Here is a 23,065-nt window from a genome sequence, read left to right on the forward strand (position 1 = left end):
AATGTGAATACTTAGGCAGCATATGTTATTACTCTTTCATCTTCATACTCTTTCCAAGTTAAATAGTCAAAGTGATAAGCCACATTAGTTGCTGTTTCACGGTGGTTTGAAAGTGATTGTGTTAAGCTAAACTTATTGTGTGCATCTCCAGTTGAATTGTCAGTATTTCATCAATGTCTGATCTGCCACTATCACCCATGTTCCCTAGCAACTTCTTATCAATTAATTATGCATTAGGCAATAATGTAAATTAATATTTAATGTTACTCACTCCTGCTGTGCTGATAATTCTGGTATGACTGACAAATTCTCATTCAAATAAATTACATTTGTCCCTTTTGTCTATCAACATTCTTAGCTAGTTCAATTCGGAGATTACACATGACATGGGCCTTCTACAACACAAATATTGTAATGACTGGTGGCTTGAAGATTGCCAGTAAGCTATATGACAACTTCTTGATGCAGCCATGCAGGACAGAGATTTATAATAATAATAGGGTGTTAGAATACGAATGCCCTCAACAAAGCTCAGCTCTTGAGCAGCAGAAGAGAGGGAGTGCTTTCAGCAAGTCCTTCGGGCTTTCTGAAGCTGAGGAGGAGGCAGGTCAGGGAAGGGTGATCCATCTGGAGGTGGAACCGTTGCCCATACAGCCAGGTAAGAACGGCCGAGCCAAAAGCTCCCATTGGGATTATCCGGTAGTTTTGCTCGAGACTGCTGTTGAGGGAAAAGCTATAGTAGACTCTCTATTCTCCCTCTCTTGGGACGGCATGGCGCACATCTCTGCCATATGTGTCCACAGTGAATGGTTTTGTTGGGGTCAGGGCACACCAGGAAGAAAGGACAGGAAGCACTCATCGGGGCATGAGTGCTTCTTGTAGCTGGTGGAAGACATGTGTGGCTTTATACTTGGTTGTACAATGCAATGGGGGATTGGTGGCATACAAAAATAGCTAAAATAGCCAATCTACAACCTCACGATGTGTTGCATCGTGTTGTGAGTAGGGATGGGACGCTAAGTGATATTATCGTTTATCGTGATAAAAAACACTCACGATAATCGTATCGTGGAGATTTAATTTATCGTGATATCGTCCTCCATCATTGCCAAGCTGCATATCCGGTACCACTTAAACCCTCTATAATTGGTAAAAGGTACTTATAATATACGGTACGTACTTGATACAGTCTTTTTTCACTCTATCAAATGTCTTTGACAAAAAAGCTTGTAGATCTGCTATTTTTTGGGCAAATGTTCCGCCCAGGATAATGGATTTTGATTATCGCTATAATATCGTAAATCGCGATTTCTTTTGTCACTATCAGGGTGATATGACATTTTCATATCGTCCCATCCCTAGTTGTGAGTTTGTAGATCTGTTATTTAAGTATTTAAAAAAGTTAATTAGTTGTAAAGGCACACGTTTGAAATAATAATATATTGAATATTGATTTGAAATCATATCGTACAACTCCTAGTTCAGTCCTTGACAGTGGCAGAAGCTTGTATATGGATCGGTTGTGACCCCTTTACCGCTGATCACGTAGAACTCTGTCTCTCAGGACAGAAGATGGCCCGGGTTGAGGTGGAGGCCTGCCTGGCTAATGGCCTTGAACACCTTCCGAATACTGCTGCGTGGGCTAATGTCAATGTCAAATACTGTATGACTGACTGTAAATGGAATAATCATGCAAGGTCCTTTAAAGCATCGTGAACTTTTCTCATGAACGTTTTCTCAGAGTTTTAGAAGGTAGAACGAAGTACTGTAGGTAAACCAGGGTGAGATTAATTGCCTTGTTAATCACTAATATCCACTCATCTGGATGCATATGCATTCCTACATAGGTACTCTACATGTATGCCTGTGTGTTCATACTTAGACATGCATACATTTACAATTTGTAGACGCATAGAAAACACAAGTGCATGCACAATTCAATTCATTCAATTCAAAGGGCTTTATTGCCATGAAAAAACATATGTTAAAGGACAACTCCAGACTAAATAACATCTAGGCTCATTTTCCTATACTTATATTGATCCCAAATGACTGTCCATGGGGTCTATTAGGCAGAAATACCCCTGTTGTTCAGTCTCCCCAGAAGACCCCAGCATAGAGTGGAGCCCTAAGCCTATCGCTTTTACACTATTGGTGCAGTCTTTTTTTTTTTCATTGTCTCCACCAGCTGAAGGCATTGGGGAGAGTATGTTTTCGTCTCTGTGCGTGCGTGCGTGCGTGCGTGCGTGCGTGCGTGCGTGCGTGCGTGCGTGCGTGCGTGCGTGCGTGCGTGCGTGCGTGCGTGCGTCCGTGTGTCCGTGCGTGTGTCCGTGCGTCTGTGTGTGCGTCCGTCCGTCCGTTACCAGCTAATCTCCGGCGCCGTTGGCCCGGTCGCTGCCAAACTGTGCGCACACACTCCCTGGATACCAATTCAGAACCTCTGCATGGGCCTGTTCTAGCGCCACCAGGAGGCCGATTTTTGCAAAACTATCTTTTGCCATTACTCCTACAGATTTTGTCCAAACATCACGCAAATCGGTAGACAGTATCTCTACAGTCATTTGATCGAAATGGATTTGTCAGATTTTCCATATTCCATCCTGATTGGCTAAAACTGGCTTCCAAAGTTTGCAGGATTGGTCCGTTTTGAATAAAATGCCTGAAATCATGACCGCGGTGTGCAATTTTGATGAAATTGTGCATGCACATTCCCAATAGGCAGAGGAATAAATGCCACTTAAAAAAATTAAAATCAGCGCTATAACAGGCCGATTTGTGTTTTTACCTATAACTCCACTGATCAGTGTACAACTTTGTATGTGCACTCCCTAGAGGCAGACAGGCAGAGGAAACACATTTGCCCTGGATTTTTCATATCTGCCTTTTATAGCACCACCAGGAGGCTGACTTATGTAAAACATTTTTTTTCCTATTATGCAAATCAGTACACAGTATATCTATAGTCAAGTGATCAAGACAGATCTGTCCCATATTTCATATTCCATCCTAATTGGCTTCCAAAGTTACAGGATTGGTCTATTTTGAACAAAATGACTTAAATCATGAACACAGCTTGTGATTACAGAGACATTATGCACGCACATTCCCACTGGGTCAAGGAACAAATGACACTCTTTTCACATTGGCCTGTTATAGCGCCACCAGCAGGTCGACTTTTGACAAACAAATCTTTGGAACAAAATGCCTCAAATCATTCATTCAGTGTCAAATTGCCATTAAAGGCCAAAGAAGACATGGCACCCTTTTCACATTTAGCACCACCAGGGGTGGAGACCTGTGCTCGGAAGAGCACTGCTTCTAGTTATAATTTATTTTTGTATCAATTTGTTATTAGTTGTCATATTACACACGCATTCATGCCATCATTGTCCCAACGACCTGCCACACTCTGCTAAACAGATGTTATGCTGTTATGTGTTTTGCCAAGTCCCAGAGAAAACACGTTGTGTTTTGGCCAGTACAGTCACTTTGATTGGCAGTTGTGCCGAATGCTCACCCCAAAACATGATTTATGGGACAGTGACGGCTTGTGTGGGACAACCAAGGCATTGATGTATTTGTAATGACAAAAAAAATAGTGTAAAAGCGATAGGCTTATGGGCTCCACTCTATGCTATGAGGGCTGCTGGGGTCTGCTGGAGAAACTGGACGACAGGGGCTTTCTGCCTAATAGACCCCATGGACAGTCTTCTGGGATCAATATAAGTAGGAAAATGAGCCTAGATGTTATTTAGTGAGGAGTTGTGTGTGGATAATGTGTGTACAATTGGAAGGGAATATAACTTGTGTTATCAGAGCTGTTACAGTGCAACTGAGGCAAATCTAACTTACAAAACCATAAGAATTGTGCATTTGCTGTCAGGAATAGTTGGCCTATACAGTATATCCACATAGGAAACGTGCACACACACGCACGCATGTGCACAAGTAGCCTATACAAAAGCTCTTGATATTTTTGATGTTCCTATTTCTAGATTTTTGTTCTTATCTCTATGTCCATTTTTTACTCTCCCAAGCCCATTGTGATGAATGTCTGCACTTGCCTTTGTTGACAGGAAAGCAATACTAAGGGTAAATAGCCTCTAAGTCACATTCATTTCCAGTTAAGAATTGAGGGCCAGTGACACTAACGTAATCAAATATTTTGCTTATGAAATTCATTGATCACATTATATAAGTGTGTTCAAAATAAAAAATTGACAAACACAACTTGTTGCTAAGGGCTGCATCAATCTTTAGTAATAACAGGCCAGCCCTAGGCACAAACGCAGAGTCAGAGAGAAAGGAACAGGTGGCGTGTATTGCCGGCACCTGTCTTCAGTCAGTTTTGATTTGATAAGGGTCTGACAGTGGTCTGCCCATGGGGCTAGAGCGGAGGAAACAGAGGGCAAGATGAACGCTTCAGGCAGATCGGGTCCACATTAGGGGCACACTGGCCATCTGTACCCCACCTCTCTATTGCACCTGTTAAATATCCAGGAACCAATGCACACAGTATTGAAGGTAAAAGGACAAAGAAAAGACACGTTATGTAAGTGAAGGCAAGAGAAGGCAAGGCAAGCTCATTTGTGGAGCACATTCAAACCGATTGATTGATTGATTGATTGATTGATTGATTGATTGGATGCTTTATTATTTGTTTGCAAATATTACAGTCGTTAATGATGCTAAAAAAAAGACAAAAAGGTCCTTTGTATTCAATTCATCAGATCATGACATATAAAGACTACACTATACAAGAAATCATCACTATAGGAGAATAAAAGTATATTTTCAGCACAGTAATCCAAAGTGCTTTGCATAAAACATACAGGCACTCAAACAATAAGACACACAATAAGAAACATGTTATAGAGGGACCTTTGAATTTATAAAAGTTAGAATAAAACTTTTTTTTCTGTAAGCTCCATCATTTCTGTTGTTTCTAGAAAGGGGGGAGAAAAGACCCCCTCTTTTCTCCCCCCTCTAGGGGGGAGAAAAAATAAAAAGATCAAGATATCTGCATAGCACACGATTAGCAGGTACAGTGTGTGCATGGTTAGACAGTATGTGCAAATAGGTCAGAAACATGCAGGTATTTTGTTTTAATCCTCATGGCTGGTCCAGAGGGAAAGTAAAGTCTACATAGAGGAACATATCCACATGAAGAAGAAAAAAACAAGTAAAAGGTTCCAGTTGACAGACCTTGTTCAGCAGTCTGATGGCAGCAGGCTGGAAGCTGTTTGGAAGTTGTTTAGAAATCTGGTGGTCTTGCCCTTGATACTATAGGCCTCTGGCCGTGGTCGTATTTTGAAATTAAAGCAGCCCTACAAAGGCAGAGTGCAGTAACTACGTTTTCGAATTTCACAAAAAGATGGGTTTAAAAGTGTTACAGCTGATCAGCCAAATGAGATAAAGACATAAAAGTGATATTACACTAATTGTATCTGTTCTTGAGCTAATTGTTCATCCCCCGATATCATGAAGGCTAATTTGACCTTTGGGCGACACAAATAAGTTGGTGTGTCCGAAAACGTAGTTACTGCACTCTGCCTTTGTAGGGCAGTATAGTATTTTGAAATATATTCTTTGACAGACACGGAGCCAGTGTAAAGATCTAAGAACTGAAGATCTACTTTCTTGGAATCGGATTTGAGCAGCAACATTGTGAATCAACTGCATTCGTTAAGCTGAACATTGTTGTTTTGGTGAGCGTCATTGTCATACGATGAGGTATGTTATAAATTAGGCTTTAGATTTTTTTTTCCCATGCTGGAAAATAAATAAATTCACATTGATCATTGCCACTTTCCTAAAAGCTACTCTTGAGAGGTTTAGTGGTAGTATAAACAGTAAAACTAACGGCATGCACTGTATTCCTAAAATTGTATTCATGAAGGAAATTTGAATTGTCCCACTCCAGTACAGCCAGAAATCATTGAGAAATTATAATAATTACGCCATTACCTCCATTCTAGTGGTGCACCCAGTTTACCTGTCCACGGGTACTTTGTTGGATTCATTATTCCTAGAATTGTTTTCCTATGCAAAACCACTATCTACTCCTCTACTGTATGTGTGACATGTATAATAATTCAATATAGAGGGAAAATCATGAATAATAAAGTGGACTTCTGATGGCGTAATAAATCATTTTAATAGATATCACCAACACAATAGTTTTTGTAAATAAAAGCAAAGTCCTTGCTTCTAATCCTTGGACAGTAGCCTATATGGAAATGTGAATACAATCTACCCTCTATTCTGTCAACAACAACTTTCTAACCCTGTATGCCCCATGCATCTCCAGTGTTGTCTGCGTAAGAGACGACTTAAGCCCTATATACTATATTGTACACAAACAAATAACAAAAATAGCCAATCTACAAGCTCATAACACAGGCATCACAATACAGTACATTGTGAGCCTGTAGATCTTTAAATAAATAAAGAAAAACTTTATTACAAGTAGGCTACTAATCATCTTTCATTGCTGGAGTTTCCAAATGTTTGAGTGGGCAGTACAGCAGTGATCATTACCTGTTGGTATTTTTGCATTAAATTGTAATAGCATGGCAAACCTTGGGTAAGATAGCCTTGGTGGCTCTATTGATGTGGCATATCTTCAAACATACTGGGCAATGGAGATAAATGCTGCTATTTTCCCCTTTTTCATGATGCCATTGGCAGGATGCAGGCGGGAGAATCCCCTCCTTCCCAAATAGGATTAGCCTGGGCAACAAAGCGTAACTCTAAATGAAAAATAAGTTTCTCATTTCCCCCCCCAAGTCACGGTTGCTCAAGTCTGTCTTTCCCCTGAAAGGATACCCTCTCTGTATGAATACAATGGGACATTATGCATGACGCATTGGAATGAGATGTGCCAGTGAGACAGTTAATCTGTCTATATACATTGCAAGGTGACGTTCACAAGCTGCCGTGACTCATGTTCTACACGTACAGTGGATTCCCCAGGGGAATAAGTTTTGGGCCAATTCTCGCAAGCGTCGTCCTTGAAAGACTAAATACGGGAATATAATGCCACAGTCAGGTGAGCATGGCTGTCAGTCCGCTATAATAGAATACCTCTCTCTCTCCCTGTGTGGCTGAGCAATGAACCGAGGAGAACTGGGAAAAAAGGTGCACACTGTAGCCAGTAACCTTTAGATTTCACCTATTTAACCATTTTGACAAATGACAATATTTTTTTTTAAAGCAGATCGTAAAGAAAAATAGCATTAAAGAGAAAATAGAAGATTGTAAATTGTCTATTTTTGAGGCACAGTACCATCAAGTGACTGAATTGGCCTTAAGTGTTTAAAGGAAAATTCCAGAATAAAACATATTAATCCTTAATCAGCCTTTTATCACGTCTGTACATACCTGGTATGATGGATTTTTATCATAGTCCTTCCAGTTTTTACTTCTCCTGGACTCCTCAGATCTCTCTCCCACAGCCAAAACGGCATGACCACAGAAACGTGTCTTTCATGAGGTACTTTTTACCTAACGTTTATTTGGTGAGGCATTGCAGAATGTCTTGAGGAAAATACGATTATTTTGTGATTATATTGTAGCCTACATTGTTTACAAATAATAATACACGTCAAAGTTATTTTATAAGTAATTCCATAAATAAATAATAAATAAAATCGAAGAAATGTATTGAGGAAAAAATAAAATAAATAAAGGTAATAGAATTACCTTATGACTACAGGAAGTCCGTTAAAATGCTTTGTTATGAATCCTTCTCAGTCATATTACTAGATTCTAGCGATCAATAGACTAACTAGATTATATTCTTCTGCTTTCTTATTTTTTATATATATACCACGATGCCTTGTTGTGTACATACTGGCTGTAATAACTCCAGGAGAAAGCTTTCTTTTGCGCTAAAGAAAAAGCTAAAGGAAACGCGGTAATCACGCGAGACGCGAGACTTCATTCTTCTTCTGTGAGTACTATTGGGATCATGTCAACAACGGCCATTTCCCTCAACCCGCGATAAAACAGTGGATTACTGGCTCTCTTGAAACTATAAATTAGCAGATTTATGAAGAAAAAAGTAACTTTGCAGCGGTGAAAATTAGCGCTTTTGGAGGACCACAATTTACCGCCGTTTTGGCTGTGGGAGAGAGATCTGAGGAGTCCAGGAGAAGTAAAAACTGGAAGGACTATGATAAAAATCCATCATACCAGGTATGTACAGACGTGATAAAAGGCTGATTAAGGATTAATATGTTTTATTCTGGAATTTTCCTTTAACAAGGGGTTATCAAACATGAACATTTTGTGTACAACTTGGACATTTGTTATGTTTTAGTAAATAGCAACATTTCATTGCATATGTTTACGTTCTATATTACAATACGATATTCCTAAGGATGCTGTGCTGTATCTTTGTGCAAGTTAGAAAAGATTCTGATCAAACCCATTGAGGACTTTTCTTTCTTTTAACTCTTTTCATCCTCACAAACACCTTAAGCATTGCCCCAACCCCTTTTCTTGAGATTTTAATTTAGATTCAGATTTGATTACCAAGCACAATCACTATGCAGTTAATGCATTTTATCAGTATAATGTTGTGAATTTAGTAGACCCTCAAAATGGTCCAAAGAGTTTTATTCTAAATAAGTGTGGTGACTGGTGAGTGATGATTGTGGCGCGGGTAGAGAGCAAGATGACAGCAGGCATTATCTTCTTGACATTCTACATTAAATGGGTTGCACTTCAACAGTTGCATTTCATATAGCCTACTGTAACTTGGGTCAGTGTCCTGAAAATGTCTTTTTGAACAATGTTGAAAGATTGCACAAAATTTAGATGGCAGAGTTTACTGTCGTTGACAGACTTGAGCCTCATGAAGAACAGCTGCTTTTTCCTTTATAGTTCAACAGACGACTCCAGTCTGTTAAATGAATGAATAGTGGAGAATACAGTATGTTCAAATCTTGGTAGTGATCTCGGTCATTTTGGTAGTGTAAAATCGCCTTTAATGGCCAACAGTATGAGACTGTGGTTGTCCTGGTCAGCTCCCAGTTTCTTTGTCTGTAATATAATTATGTACTGAAAATGAGCACCTGTGCTCAGCTACTATCCTGGGTAAAAAAAAAGCCAAACTATCTTGTTAAGACTCACACAGATTGTTAGGCTTCGTTCTTTAATGTGTTCTCAATATCTAAATATCCACAGCATCATCAAGACCTGTTATATAAAAGCACCACAACATTACACTGCCTGTTAGTACAGTTCTTCTCAGAATATGAAACAAACATAATTACAGCAGAGACAGGCTAATATTCCTGACACTGTGGATAAAAGAGTCACATTTTGATGATTGATGATGATTCATGTAATGGATGTCCTGTTATTTGCCATAAAACACCACTGCTCCACTGCAAAAATGTCAGTGCAAAGATGCATTTTCAATAGGGAACAGCTTCTATGTTGAAGCAGTTTTGTATAATTTGCAGCACAGAGGGTTGCTATGATTATCGCTCATGATTATTCAGCGAAAGCATCTTTCTAAAGCCAGTAGCCTACGATGGATTCATGCTGAATAAATTACTGAAGCCATGAGCATGGAACCCAGATACATTTGTTTACATTTGATACGTGTGTGTGTGTGTGTGTGTGTGTGTGTGTGTGTGTGTGTGTGTGTGTGTGTGTGTGTGTGTGTGTGTGTGTGTGTGTGTGTGTGTGTGTGTGTGTGTGTGTGTGTGTGTGTGTGTGTGTGTGTGTGTGTGTGTGTGTGCGTGCGCTGAGGTAATGGGGACCAATGTGTATTGAAAGCATGTCTAGCATATGGCATCTCTGTGTAATGAGAAAAAGAGAGGGGGACAGGTAAAAAGAGAAATGGAGGAAGAGCGAGACATGTCTCACCACCACCCGCAGGACGTCTCTCTGAGCAGCTGTTGTCTGAGTGCAAAAGGCAGCACTGCGGTGGCCTGTCAACTCCTTCTCCCACAGAAGCTTCTGTGCATGCAAAACAGGCTCCGGTCTGGTCTCTCCCCTGACCCATGCCGAAGCACCTGTATTCCACTCTTTTTGTATAAAGCACCCCTACACGGTGAAATCCTCCCACCTTAAAATGTAACTGGGTCCATACTTTTGTACACTCTCACAGTCAAATGGATAACTCAACCTAGGATTTTATTGGCGTATTCTCTCTGCCTGAAGCCTTCCTGAGTCTCATTTTCATAGGCCTGCGTGGTCGGAAACAATTACACACAAAATATTATGTGTGGCAACTTGGGTAAAATAAATACAGTGGCTGCTGTAAACAATATGTAAAAATGCATCGTTTTGCAAACCAGATTGGCATATGTCACAGGGGGTTGTGTCGTTGTGTGCTATGAAAAGCAGTCCCCTCAAATTCCTAGTACAGCAACTCGAAATGAAATGTTCCACCGTGTAGCAACCTATCATTACAAAGCAAATTATGTAAATGTTGTTAGAAATAAAAAGGTTAGTTAAAACCTTTTTATCCACATGTTCCACATTATGTCACAGGGGGTTGTGTCGTGTGCTTTGAAAAGCAGTCCCCTCAAATTCCTAGTACGGCAACTCGAAATGAAATGTTCCACCGTAGTAGCAACCTATCATTACAAAGCAAATTATGGAAATGTTGTTAGAAATAAAAAGGTTAGTTAAACCATTTTTTATCCACATGTTCCACATTTTGGTAAAGGTTAATTACTTTTGTCACTAAATCTACAAAGCTCTCACAGAAATCTACTTCCCTGTGAGAGCAGGCTGAACCGAGTGAGGTGTTTCACCGGGAGGACGTAACGCATGCAGAGGAACCCGCTACTCCTCTCAGTTCTGCACCCAGCTAAACGGGCGTCCCGACCAATAGTAAGGGGATTTTATAAGATATTTGACCAATCTGCGAAGTAAATCGTTACCAAGACATTTCTTCACCAATGTGTTTCTAAAGGTGTGTAATAATATGTACTAAAAGGTTGAAATTCAACTCCCGGGGGAAACCTCTTAAAAAAATCAAACCTCGGTTCGAAGTGGAGCGGTGAATTTGAGCAGCTGTACCCTATGTGAGTGAGTGAGTGAGTGAGTGAGTGAGTGAGTAAACTGTGCCTGTGAGTGAGTGGTGAGTGTGCCTGGCCTGCACAAAACAGCGCCCCTCCTTTAACTAGTGTGTTGTGTGTGGCCACTCAAGGTATTGCCAGGCTACGGACACGGCCAGCCACCCAGCCAGCCACCCACCCACATACCCACGGACATACCTGTCTATTGGGAGCGCTTTCACCGCTCCAAAAACTGATTTGTGTTTGTGTCCCATTAATTTACTATACAGGAAAAAATACACAAAATAAATCTGCTTTAAGTAGCATGTGAGGGGTCAAACTAGGGGTTTTTCATGATGCTGAATCCATTGCAAGCATTTGTTTTGCACGAAAAACATTCTTTGGGCTAAAATCGGACCCACAAAACGATGGTTTAGTGATGAATCATCACTTTTCACCGTTTTGGGGGGCCATTTGTAGCCAACGGAATGTTTTTCGTGCAAAACAAATGCTTGCAATGGATTGAAAAACCCCTAGTTTGACCCCTCACATGTTACTTAAAGCAGATTTATTTTTTGTATTTTCTTCCTGTATAGTAAAGTTAATGGGACACAAACATGAATCATTTTTTATGAGGTTTCCCCCGGGAGTGGAATTTCAACCTTTTAGTACATAATATTAAACACCTTTAGAAACACATTGGTGAAGAAATTTCTTGGTAACGATTTACTTCGCAGATTTTCTTATGTTCCCCTTACTACAACCTGTAGGAGTTGCCAGGCAGCAACCTCCCTGGCCCTGCCTGACCTGCAAATTGTGAACACCCAGGCAGGGCGGATGCCGGTGGAGAATTTTAGGCCTAGAATTATTGAATGCTTTAACCAGTGAAAAATAGCAGATATACAAGCTCGGTGCCGCGCTGCGAGCTTGTAGATCTGCTATTTTTGAAAAAGTCGTGAAAATGTGTGCAAATCTTTGAACATATGTATTTTTAAAGCGAACGTTTGTATTCTCACATTTTGCTTCTGGGGGGGTCCCTGGAACTAGATATTTTGAGATGGGGGTCCGTGGCCAAATACATATCATTTTGGGGGTCCTTCACATGAAAAGGTTTGAGAACCACTGACATAGTAGTCTCTCTAGAACAGACTAACTGAGCTCCATTTAAGTGAAAAGGACCTTTTCTTTGACGATGGCTGGCCAGATTGCTGACATATAGAAAAGGGATTCAAAAGACACTTATAGAATCAGGTCAAATTCTAATTTTCATGATTTAAAAAAAATAGCAGATCTACAAGCTCGCAGCGCGGCACTCGGTGCCGCGCTGCGAGCTTGTATATCTGCTATTTTTCAATAGTTAAAGCATAAAATAATAATACACTATAATGTGTACCACGTTCTAAATGGGTTAAGCTTCTTGTTTCTGCAATGGTGGGCAGCAGTTTTATCCTGGCTGCGATACCCAGACACTCTCTTCTTCTCTTCTGTTCTCACTTCTCAGCTATAGTCTTGTCAGACAATCGGAGATCTCTGCCTAGCCCTAGATGCTAGAACAGCAGTGAAACCAAACATATGCCCACTGCTTTGGAAACCAATCAGTCACCGTAGGGGGCATGGTGGTGCAGTCGGTAGCGCTGTCGCCTCCCAGCTAGGGCATTCACCAAATATTCGAATATCAAAGTCACTATTCGACGTTGTTCACTCAAGTCGAATATTCGCTTTTTTTTTTCTTTAAAAAAAATATAGTTTATAAAGCTTGGCGAGATAGGAAGTCATAAGAATGAGTTGTCAATGCCCCTGGTGGATGAATTTGTTAATGCTCTACCAGGGGTTCTCAAACCTTTTTAGGCAGTGACCCCCAAAATAAACATATTTGAACTGGGGACCCCACCCTGACAAGCACTTGGATTGTAGGTAGATTGTAGGTATTACATTTAATGTGACTCGGTTCCACAGATAAATATTGTGAAAATAGCAGATCTACATGCTCACAACGCCTCGCAACGTGAGGCGTTGTGAGCATGTAGATCGGCTATTTTCTTATTATTTGACAGTTTGACCAGTCCTGCCGAATACTCGACTATTCAAATACTTTGAGGTTGAATAATTCGATAATAATTCGAATACTATTCGTGAATGCCCTACTCCCAGCTAGAAGGCTGGGGGCATGTTCTCTCCTCCGTGTCATCAGTGCCCATACCCTAGGTGGGGTTGGCAAAATGGCCTTTCTGTGTGGAGTAACTGGAGTTTGCATGTTCTCCCCATATCTGATAGGGTAGGTACCCTTTCAAAAAACATGCAGTAATCCTGGTCTCTATACCACCTCCCCCTGGTCAGCTGGGGCGCCTGATGGAGGGAAAATAACTGGTTGGAATAACATGTTCCTTCTACTCGCTACGTCCTACCAGCAAAACTCCCCGCTGTCAGGTGATAAGAAGCAACCTGCTCACTTCTCATGCAGTGAAGGAAGCATGAGCTCAGTTCGGGGCTCTCCCCAGGTTGGCAGAGGGAGAGCAGAGCCCAGGATTACAGCTTAGGCAATTGGCACTGGGTGAAAAATGTTTTTTTTTTTTTTCTAAATCGTGGGATAAAACAATAATAATAATAATCATGTCACCATTCCAATATTAGCGTACATAAACTATTAGTTGAATGGGGTTCCCCAGGGGTCTATAGGTGCCCCTCAAGGCCCTCCTTTTTTCCTTCCACGCTAAATCTCTTTGCCGACGATAGCAGATCTACAAGCTCACAACTAGTCACGTCACGTCGTGTTGTTGTAAGCTTGTAGCTCTGCTGTTTTTCCAGACTTTAGGGATGCTATAGGGTTCATTAGTGCTCTCTAATTGTTTCCACCCAGTTTGAGAAATGAAAGCATTGAAGCGTTTAGAGACTGACAAGTCTAACTCTCACTCAGCAGTCAGAGTACACTGGGTAGTGAAGAATTATACTATGGTTAATTCATAATTCCTCGCTTGACACATTCGTTTGAGAAAAAGGTTACAAATTACGGGCTTCATGAGACCACGAAATCCATACATTGTCAGAGGAGCTGAGTAGCCAGCTCTACCTGTGAGAGCACTGACAGAGGTAGAATATTCAGATGTGTGATAATATAAACCCAATACTAAGTGCTGTAATCATTAATGATTTATGTGTTCGATTTCCCTACAAATATTCATACATACAGACAATTCAGGTCATATAGTCGGGGGCGTTAGGGAGATAACATGGCCATTTCGCGCTATATTAGTCTAAAAGCGCCACATTTTGCACAGATGTAGCCCAGGGCATGCTCTAATGATTTGGCTAGGGCACCCGAGTCGGCGACCTTCGGGGTCGCCACAGCGGCCAAATCAAGTTGGGCTCCCATCGACTTTCTATACAGGTGGTAAATACCCAGAAAAACATTTTGTTTTCTGGTTATTTAAGTAGGATGTGAGGGGTCTAACTAGGTAAAATAAAGGTGTAATGTGTTTGCATGCGTGCATGCGTGCATGCATGCGCGCGTGTGTGTGCGTGTGTGTGTGTGTGTGTGTGTGTGTGTGTGTGTGTGTGTGTGTGTGTGTGTGTGTGTGTGTGTGTGTGTGTGTGTGTGTGTGTGTGTGTGTGTGTGTGTGTGTGTGTGTGTGTGTGTGTGTGTGTGTGTGTGTGTGTGTGTGTGAGTGTTGGGGGGAGGGGAGGGGTGGTCAGAAGCAATCAGCAGCTGCAAAACTGACAGCAGGTAAACAACAGCAGCAGCTAGAGAATGTGACATTAGCATTTAAATAGACCTCCCTATTACTGTCACAGAACTGAACTTGCTCCCCTCCTCACTCCTCCTCGTTTTAAGCTAAGCTATAGGTTAACAAGCTTATCGTCCAACATTTGAAATGTGTGTGCCTCACTATCATTTATGATTAGTATTGATGCGATTATAATAAGTTTGTACAATTTATAATCAATAAAAACTAGAGATGTGCCGATTGATCGGTGAGTGATTGCGATGGGCCAATAATGCCTCTATCGGCTTTGCCGATCCACAAGCTAGATAAGCTATTTTCACAATATTTATCTTTGGGACTGAATGTAACTTAAGCTTATCATAGATCATATATATACCTATTTCCTCCCGCAAGGGAAATTCTGTATTTTCAGCTCAACCCAGCTGACTCGCTGCCCACAAGGAGTGCGTGAGCAGTTAGGGGTTAAGAGTCTTGCTCAGGGACACACAGTCTTGCTCAGGGACACACATCGACACAGCTACCCTGGCCTGGAATCGAACCTGGGACAACCAGGGGCTCTGGTTCCCCAGGTGGGCTACCCGCAAGCTTCAACTCCTACAAGTTGAATTGGATACTAAAGGACCTCAGCCTGCAATCTCCAAATGTTTATACTGTACTTAATATACAATATCAATGTTTATAAAAAATATTAATTAAATATATAATTCTGCTACAGTAACACAATGAATAGAATAATTTATGGATTTGACGCTGTGATCGGGAATATCGGTATCGGCAGATACTGATTCCAGTTGATCGGTGATCGGTATTGGCCCCAAAAATCAGAGCATCTCTAATAAAAAAAAAAACATCTGGGTGAGTTAGTCCCCATGCTTCCTTCCCATCTCTCATTGGCAGTAGATAAATACAATGTATCTTTCCGTATGGTTGGCTCTTGAAATTCTTAAAGTTAAAACTTTTAATCACTTGCCCTTAGATGTAATTAATAAATCAAAATCAGTGTAGGCCTACAGACTGACATACACTGTGCACGTAGATGCTCGCACTCGCGTGCACGCACGCACGCACGCACGCACACACACACACACACACACACACACACACACACACACACACACGCGCACACACGCACACACACACACACAAAATATTTGAAATAGCATAATGTAACCCTCTGCTGACATAGTGTTGAGATAACCTAGATAAGACTAGAATCTGTCTTTTCTGCATTGGGACATTTTATAACTGTTAAAATGGCGCCACTCTGTGGCATGGTGTAATACTACACCGAGGTAACATAAAGAACTGTGTTGTAGCATTCAGGAGGACATTCCTGAACTTTTCATGTATTATTCTCATAATAATGGATAAGTAAAATGATCTGTGTTCATGAATCAAAAAGGCTATGAAAATGGTAAACGTTAACTTCAGTAACCTGAGCATAGGTCTTTATAATGTATGAATGCTGTAATTCTGTCTCTCTTGCCAGTGAAGCTGAGAGGTAACTGTAAGATTAATATTTGTATGTATAGTCATCAGAATATTGAGACTCATTTATGAATGGCATTTGAATACACTCGCCAATGACTTAGTTAGAATTTAAGGTGGCCCTCACTAAACAGAGCCTATTGCTTAATGGAGCGACTTTACTGAAAAATATGCAGGAAAAGGTGGACTACACAATAGGTATGCTGGTGATACTAGATACATAGATTATTTCACCCGATTCTGAATCCTTTTAATTCAGTGGTTCTCAAACCTTTTCATGTCAAGGACCTCCAAAATGACATGTATTTGGCTGCGGACCCCCATCTTAAAATATGTTGTTCCAGGGACCCCCCAGAAGCAAATATTTGAGTTACAAATGTTCGCTTTTAAAAAGATATATTCAAAAGATTTGCCAAAAAAAATTTTTTTTCTTTTTTTTTCAAAAAAGATTTTTCAAAAATAGCAGATCTACAAGATCGCTGTGAGCTTGTATATCTGCTATTTTCCAACAGTTAAAGCATAAAATAATGGTTAAAGTGGTTCCAGGTCTTAATGGGTTTTTAAAAAAAACATGCAAATGAGGCAGACAAAATCCACAGGACAAATACAAAATTAATTGATGGTGGAGACTTGTAGACGTGCAGGACACGCGTGGGACAGACACACATCAGGGTGACATGTACAGGCCAGGGGAGAAAACCACCAGAGGACACCGGGGAGACGGGAACACATGTGACCGACACAGTCATGACACTCTTTGGGCCCAAGTATTGATGTTGTTCCAAGGATGACATGACATTGTCTCAATCTGAGGTTTAATGCGCCGACCCAAGGTCAGACACCAGACTGAGTAAACACTGGTGCAAAGACATATCGTTGCTGTCAAGCGAAAACCTTATATGTCCAAAACCATTTTTCTGAGAATGGAAATAAATAACCTAATGGCTTCCAATGGATCCAATGTTAGCAGTCAGTTAGTCACTCTTGTTAATCTTTATCACTGGTTAGATGTTTATAAATCTCACAGACAGACGTACTGTAACCTCTTCCAACCTGGCATCCCTATTTTGGCAATGTCATTATCCTATATTAAAATTGCCTGATGGGTGGGTCAGTGGGTGCTTCGGTGGACCACCGCAGCCCTTGGGGTGGTTCATGGATATGATATGGAGTAAATATCCCTGCCAAATGCACATAATGAATAGCCCCCTTCAAATGCACATAATTAATAGCCCCCTTCAAATGCACATACAGTATATGGAGGCAGATGCACATAATATGGAGAACATGCACTGTATAAAATAAAACATGAATTAATTTATAATTTTCAAAATAAATATCTGAGGTTGTCAGATCTCATCTAACATTTGTAAATAATATTAAACTATTTACTATTATATAAATGCTAGCTCCAGGCATCCAGCAAACATGCTAGACTTGAAAAAAATATAAATATTGTTTAAAATAAAAATAAAAATAAAACAAATGGAACGGAATGAAAAAACAAACAGAAAAAAAAAACATCACAGATGGCAACTAACTCAGAGTAACAGCCAGTGGTGTGTTCGAGCCTTTTTTTTTTTTTTTTTTTTTGAGGGCATACTATAATCTATGATCCACGGCTATTTGTGTGGCCAGGGCATACGCCAGTGCATAATGCCTATCAAATACGCTACTTTGAAAGGTTCACGAGGGCAGACGCCACTGGTAACAGCCAAGGCTGACTCGAAAACATAAACCGAGGTATAAACACACATCGTTATAGCCCAGATTAAGACCATGAGAGGTGGAGATTAAGGCCAGTGTGATTCCTTTAAAGCTGAAATGGAGGTCTTCAAAAGCAACACAGAGGGTGACGGCAACAGCAGGACGATATCCCCGACATAAAGGCCTGAGCTCCATGCCAGAGAACGGCCCTCAGACCACAGGCTGAGGTCAATGACACTGTAGGTCAGGGTTCCCCAATAGGCGGCCCGCGGGCCATTTGCGGCCCGCGGGGGGCTACTGTCTGGCCCACACCAACCCCAGTAATAATGGTGGTATAAGAGCAGCAACACTAGTATATCGTCGTTATCGGGTGGAAATCTCGTATCTCCAAATGTGTACGTTCTTTCGCAAATCATACAAGGCCGTCGCACAAAAGTAGTGAAAACAGCAGATCTACAAGCACACAACGCCACTGCGAGGCGTTGTGTGCTTGTAGATCACTAGTTTAAATCATTTTTAAAATTATAAATGCAAAACGAATGGTTTTGGACATACAAGATTTTCACCCGACAATGATGATATCTGAACTGTCGCAGTCGCTGGAGTATGGGGAACGCCACCACCACCCCTGCAATGTTGTGGCCCTCGGCTTGGTACCCTAGACATAATTCGGCCCTTGGGGAACCCAGCTGTAGGTCATCTGCAGGGGTGTCGCACCAAACTCTGGGCCCTGGGTACAAGGATTCACTGCGGGCCCCCCATGAATGTTCTTCATAGGGGGAGGGGGTTTAACCCATTTAGACTGGGAATGCATTATTAGGCATTATTTTGTGCTTTAACTATTGAAAAATAGTTAAAAATAGCATCTTGAACATTTCTGCAAGTTTTTGAATATTTCAAATCCTTCAAAGGTTTTTTTTTGAGAAACCTATGTTTCTATGTCAATGGTGCTGAAGGACCCCCAAAATATTTGGCCATGGACTCCCATCTCAAAACATTTCATTTCAGGGACCCCCCAGAAGCAAAATTTGAGTAACATTAATGTTCGATTTGCACACATTTTCACTACTTTTCAAAAATAGCAGATCTACAAGCAGCTCACAGGTGTATATCTGCTATTTTTCAATATTTAAGTATAAAATAATTCCAGGCCCCTCCACCTTGGGCCCTAGTAACTCAGTCCCACTCCCCCCCTGTGACACCCCTGATGACACTGTAGGTCATCTGCACATTGTATGCCTTCAGAATCAGAATTGCAGGCAAATGATAGAGCACAGACTGTATATCACTAACAGACAGCCTGTCTCTGTTGAGGCTGCACTTGATGCCGTGTGTGTGGGTTCAAGAGCTAATATTGAGGCTATCAGTCAGTGGACGAATGCATGCTGAGGTCAGTAATTGTCCCATACACGAACACGAGTAACATCTGTCAGGGCTATCCATCGCCCCGTACAGTACCTTGCCCAATGAACTGGCCCCACCTGAAGGAGGTGAGCAGCTTTGTGTTGAATGACAGTCATTTACAACAGAAATTCAATCTGGGAAGAAAGGCTGCACATGGACTGATTTCTTGGAAGAAACGCTGTCCTCTTTATCTGTCTCTTTCAAACATGAAACATAACTCCTGTAACGTAGCAACTCTTTCAAACATGAAACATAACTCCAGTACCATACTCTTTCAACCAGCTAGTCTCTTTGTTGCCAGTGCCACCAATAAAGCATCACAGTAGATTAATGTTTCACCTGACAACTCTTAAAAGAAATTCCCTTGTTTCTAAGTGATCTACTAGTTCACTGTATGAATACAGAATGTTGCATGCATCACTGCAGACTAGTTTCATCTGGCAACCATAGCATGCATGTAACCAGGTGGGCCTGTTAATAGGACTGGGATCAGTCAGGCGCACCTTGTTTTCAATTAAAAGAGGACCTCAAGGGGGGTCCTCACATACTGTAGGCTCTGATGCCTGACAGCGTGTTGTGGGTTCGAATCCTGATCCCAACGACCTTTGCTGCGTGTCACTCCCCATTTCCTGTCAGTCTACTGTCCTATAAATTAAGGCATAAAAGCCCAAAAACAAAATCTTAAAAGAAAATGTATAAATAAATAAATAGTTGCTCCTTTTTAACCACATGAACCCTTCCATCCCTCTTCTGAGCATGTTAAAATATGTGAAAGTGGGTGAATATAGTTTGCAAAATGGCAGCTCTACAAGCTCACATTGAAGATCAGCTATTTTCATAGGGAGAGATTTGATGGTCAGGGAGAAAAAGGAGGGGACCATGTACAGTATTGACACCCGAGAGGTGATCCCGGTCAATATATACGGTTTATGTGGTTAACCCCCTCTCCCTGTGTGTAACACTGCACACTGTATTATGAGCTAAATAATGACGAGGAGTAGCCTTGTAAACTGGAAATTGCATTTGCATTTGATTTCCGGAAGGGGAGTGGTTTACAAGGCTAGACGAGGAGCAGATCCAGCCACACTTAACTACACGCACACACGCACCAGAACACCAAAAAGCTATTTGTCCAGTCTTTAGTGTCAGTAGAAATCAGGCTCCACAAACAAACCCAATATGACAGTTTAAGAATTGCACTGTCTATTACTGAATATTACCATCCAGGGAGTACTGAGCCCTGCATGGACTCTGGTACGCTTGAACACAAACTACAGTACTAAGATGTACATTGCTGAACTTGACAGATGCCTGTTAAGGTTCAAAAGTAGAGTTTATTCAATTTTGATAGTACAGTATTAAATATTTTGTGGATGCTTGTCTCGTTTATTATGTTTTAAATGGGCTTGCACCTCCTCCACTGAGTCAGTTCATAACGCAGAAGGACAGTAATGGCAGGGCATCAAAGGAAACCATCAGAGGGACTGCGTTGTACAACACAGATGTGGTGCACCACGTTTTGGTCTTCTCTGTTAGAGCCTCGGCCAGTCCAACTACTGGAACATTCTTCTTACAGAATTAACAGAGAGCACACATTAAAGGTCTCATGACATGCTGTTTTTACTAAAAGTCTTTATCATGGTCCTTCAAATGAGTATTAAACAGATTTTAACTGAAAGATCCACTCTCTGCATGTGTTCTAAGGCCTTTTCAGTTGCAAAAATACACCTTTTGCCTTGCCTTTTGTCAATCATCTCCTCTGACATTAGTCTACATACAGTAGACATACCCTCACTATTTTACATATCCTATAGGCTATTCAAATTGACTACTGGGAGGGCAGGCGGGCGGGCGGACCACGGCCACGTCATTCACAAACCCGATACGCCCATATCTAGGCAGGAACAAGGCCACGTCGCTACTAGGGCTCAAACATAACCATAAACAAACCTGGTTCGTCCATATATAGGCATGTCATACTGTATATGGAATCCTGTTGTCCAGAGCAACAGATCCGACCTCTATGCCATATATGGTCATGTGCATGCATATATACGGTACATGAGACCGGCTGACTTCAAAATGGGCATTACAATACCGGTATATACTGACCATACTATTGGTTTCATTCTGAGAGCCTGCTGCCAGTGCTGCCTTACTTTGTGCTGATTCTAGATCAGCCTAAATCATCACACAATGCACTACAGTATGGTACCTATTCAGTACTATGGGGGCGGCATAGCTCAGGGGTAGAGAAACCGTTATTAGAGCACGAAGGGTTCCCGAAGGGTTCCCAATTCGAATCCGGGCTCCCCCTGAGTTAATGTCGAAGAGTCCTTGAGCAAGATTCTGAACCCCTAGTTGCTCCCGGTGAGTAGGTTGGTGCCTTGCATGGTTTCCTCCGACACCGGTGTATGAATGTGTGCGTGAATGGGTGAATGTAATGCACAATCTATGTAAAGCGCTTTGGATAAAAGCGCTATATAAATGCACCATTTACCATTTTAGTACTATATCTACCAGTTCTAGAATTGTATCGGGTCTTGGTAACATAAGAACAAAAAGTAACTTATACTGTTGGAAAGCCTGTTTATTTTCCTTTAAATGACAACTTTGTTTTTTTACAAGGGTTCATTTTAGATTGTAATTAAAGAAAAGAAAAGATGAGTGTTAAAATGTCTATAATTTACTGATTTCTTTCATTTTAGTCATTTTAGCCATTTTGATTTCAGTGGGATGGGGGTATGCATACAAGTGACTAATATGTCTTTTTAGACACAATAAGGCACCGATTTCTTTAATACTATTTACAGTAACACTACCAGCCCCCACAAGTCACATCTGCCCATGAAAGATTGTGGTGCAGCTTGGGAATGGGCTTATTGTGTCTAAAATTACATATTTAGCCACTTGTACGCATGCCCCCTCCCACTGAAATCAACATCATTAAAATCGCTAAAGCGATAGTGATGGGATTTTGGTTTAATTCCCATATTTGTAATTCCTTCAGAATGTTATCCTTTCACAAGAAGACTCAGCTTCTACCCACAGAATAAAATCACAGTTAGTCAGAGTCTCACACAATAAAAGGAGGCCACACCAGTGCAAGTGGGTTTTCTGTTAGTTGTATTGAAAGTATAGTCAGAGTTCAAAGTGTACTGTACAGCAAGTACAGTAGAGCATTTTCACCCATCGTAGCTTCTCTGTCCATCCAAAACAGAGATATATGGAGTTACAGAATACATTAGTCACATTCTGATTGGACAATTAAGCATAACAATGGATATCATGAGATGGTGTCATGACTGAGTCTCGTGGACTCAGAAGCCAAGGATGTAGAATGTTTTGGCTTTTCGTTATCCAGTGTCCTGGGCAGTCTGACATTTATTGAGATATCATTTCCCTGGTCAACATCTTTGTACAGACCTGGAGTGGACAGATCTCATTGCGAGGATTAGTTATTTGTCCCAACATTCTGATGGCATTGACGTTTAACACTGAAAATGATATCTATACCGTGTTAATCATAATAACAGGAACATTTTAATCAATTATCTTAACAGATAGAAAGCAGTAAATGAAAACATTTGAACTCTCATCTTTTATTTTCTCTAATTACAATCTAAAATATGAACCCATGTTGTAAAAAAAACAAAGTTGTCCATTAAAGTTTTACTATGTAACTTTTTTTATAAAACAAATCTTAAAATTGTCCTAACT

General features: G+C 41.0%; 1 protein-coding gene across 1 annotated transcript in view; it reads left to right on the forward strand.

Moving 5' to 3' along the window:
- Nucleotides 1-381: 381 nt before the first annotated feature.
- Nucleotides 382-23,065, forward strand: part of LOC308299654 (calcineurin B homologous protein 3-like) — a gene marked incomplete at both ends in the record, with an annotated part of 33,653 nt that continues 10,969 nt past the window's right edge. Inside the window, one exon of the mRNA XM_080743446.1 lies at nt 382-658. Coding sequence (XP_080599572.1) covers nt 382-658 — 277 coding nt within the window. The remainder of the gene's footprint in view (nt 659-23,065) is intronic.

Source organism: Nannobrachium achirus (assembly GCF_963921795.1).
Source record: "Nannobrachium achirus genome assembly, chromosome: 15".
In the NCBI taxonomy this organism is placed as follows: domain Eukaryota; kingdom Metazoa; phylum Chordata; class Actinopteri; order Myctophiformes; family Myctophidae; genus Nannobrachium; species Nannobrachium achirus.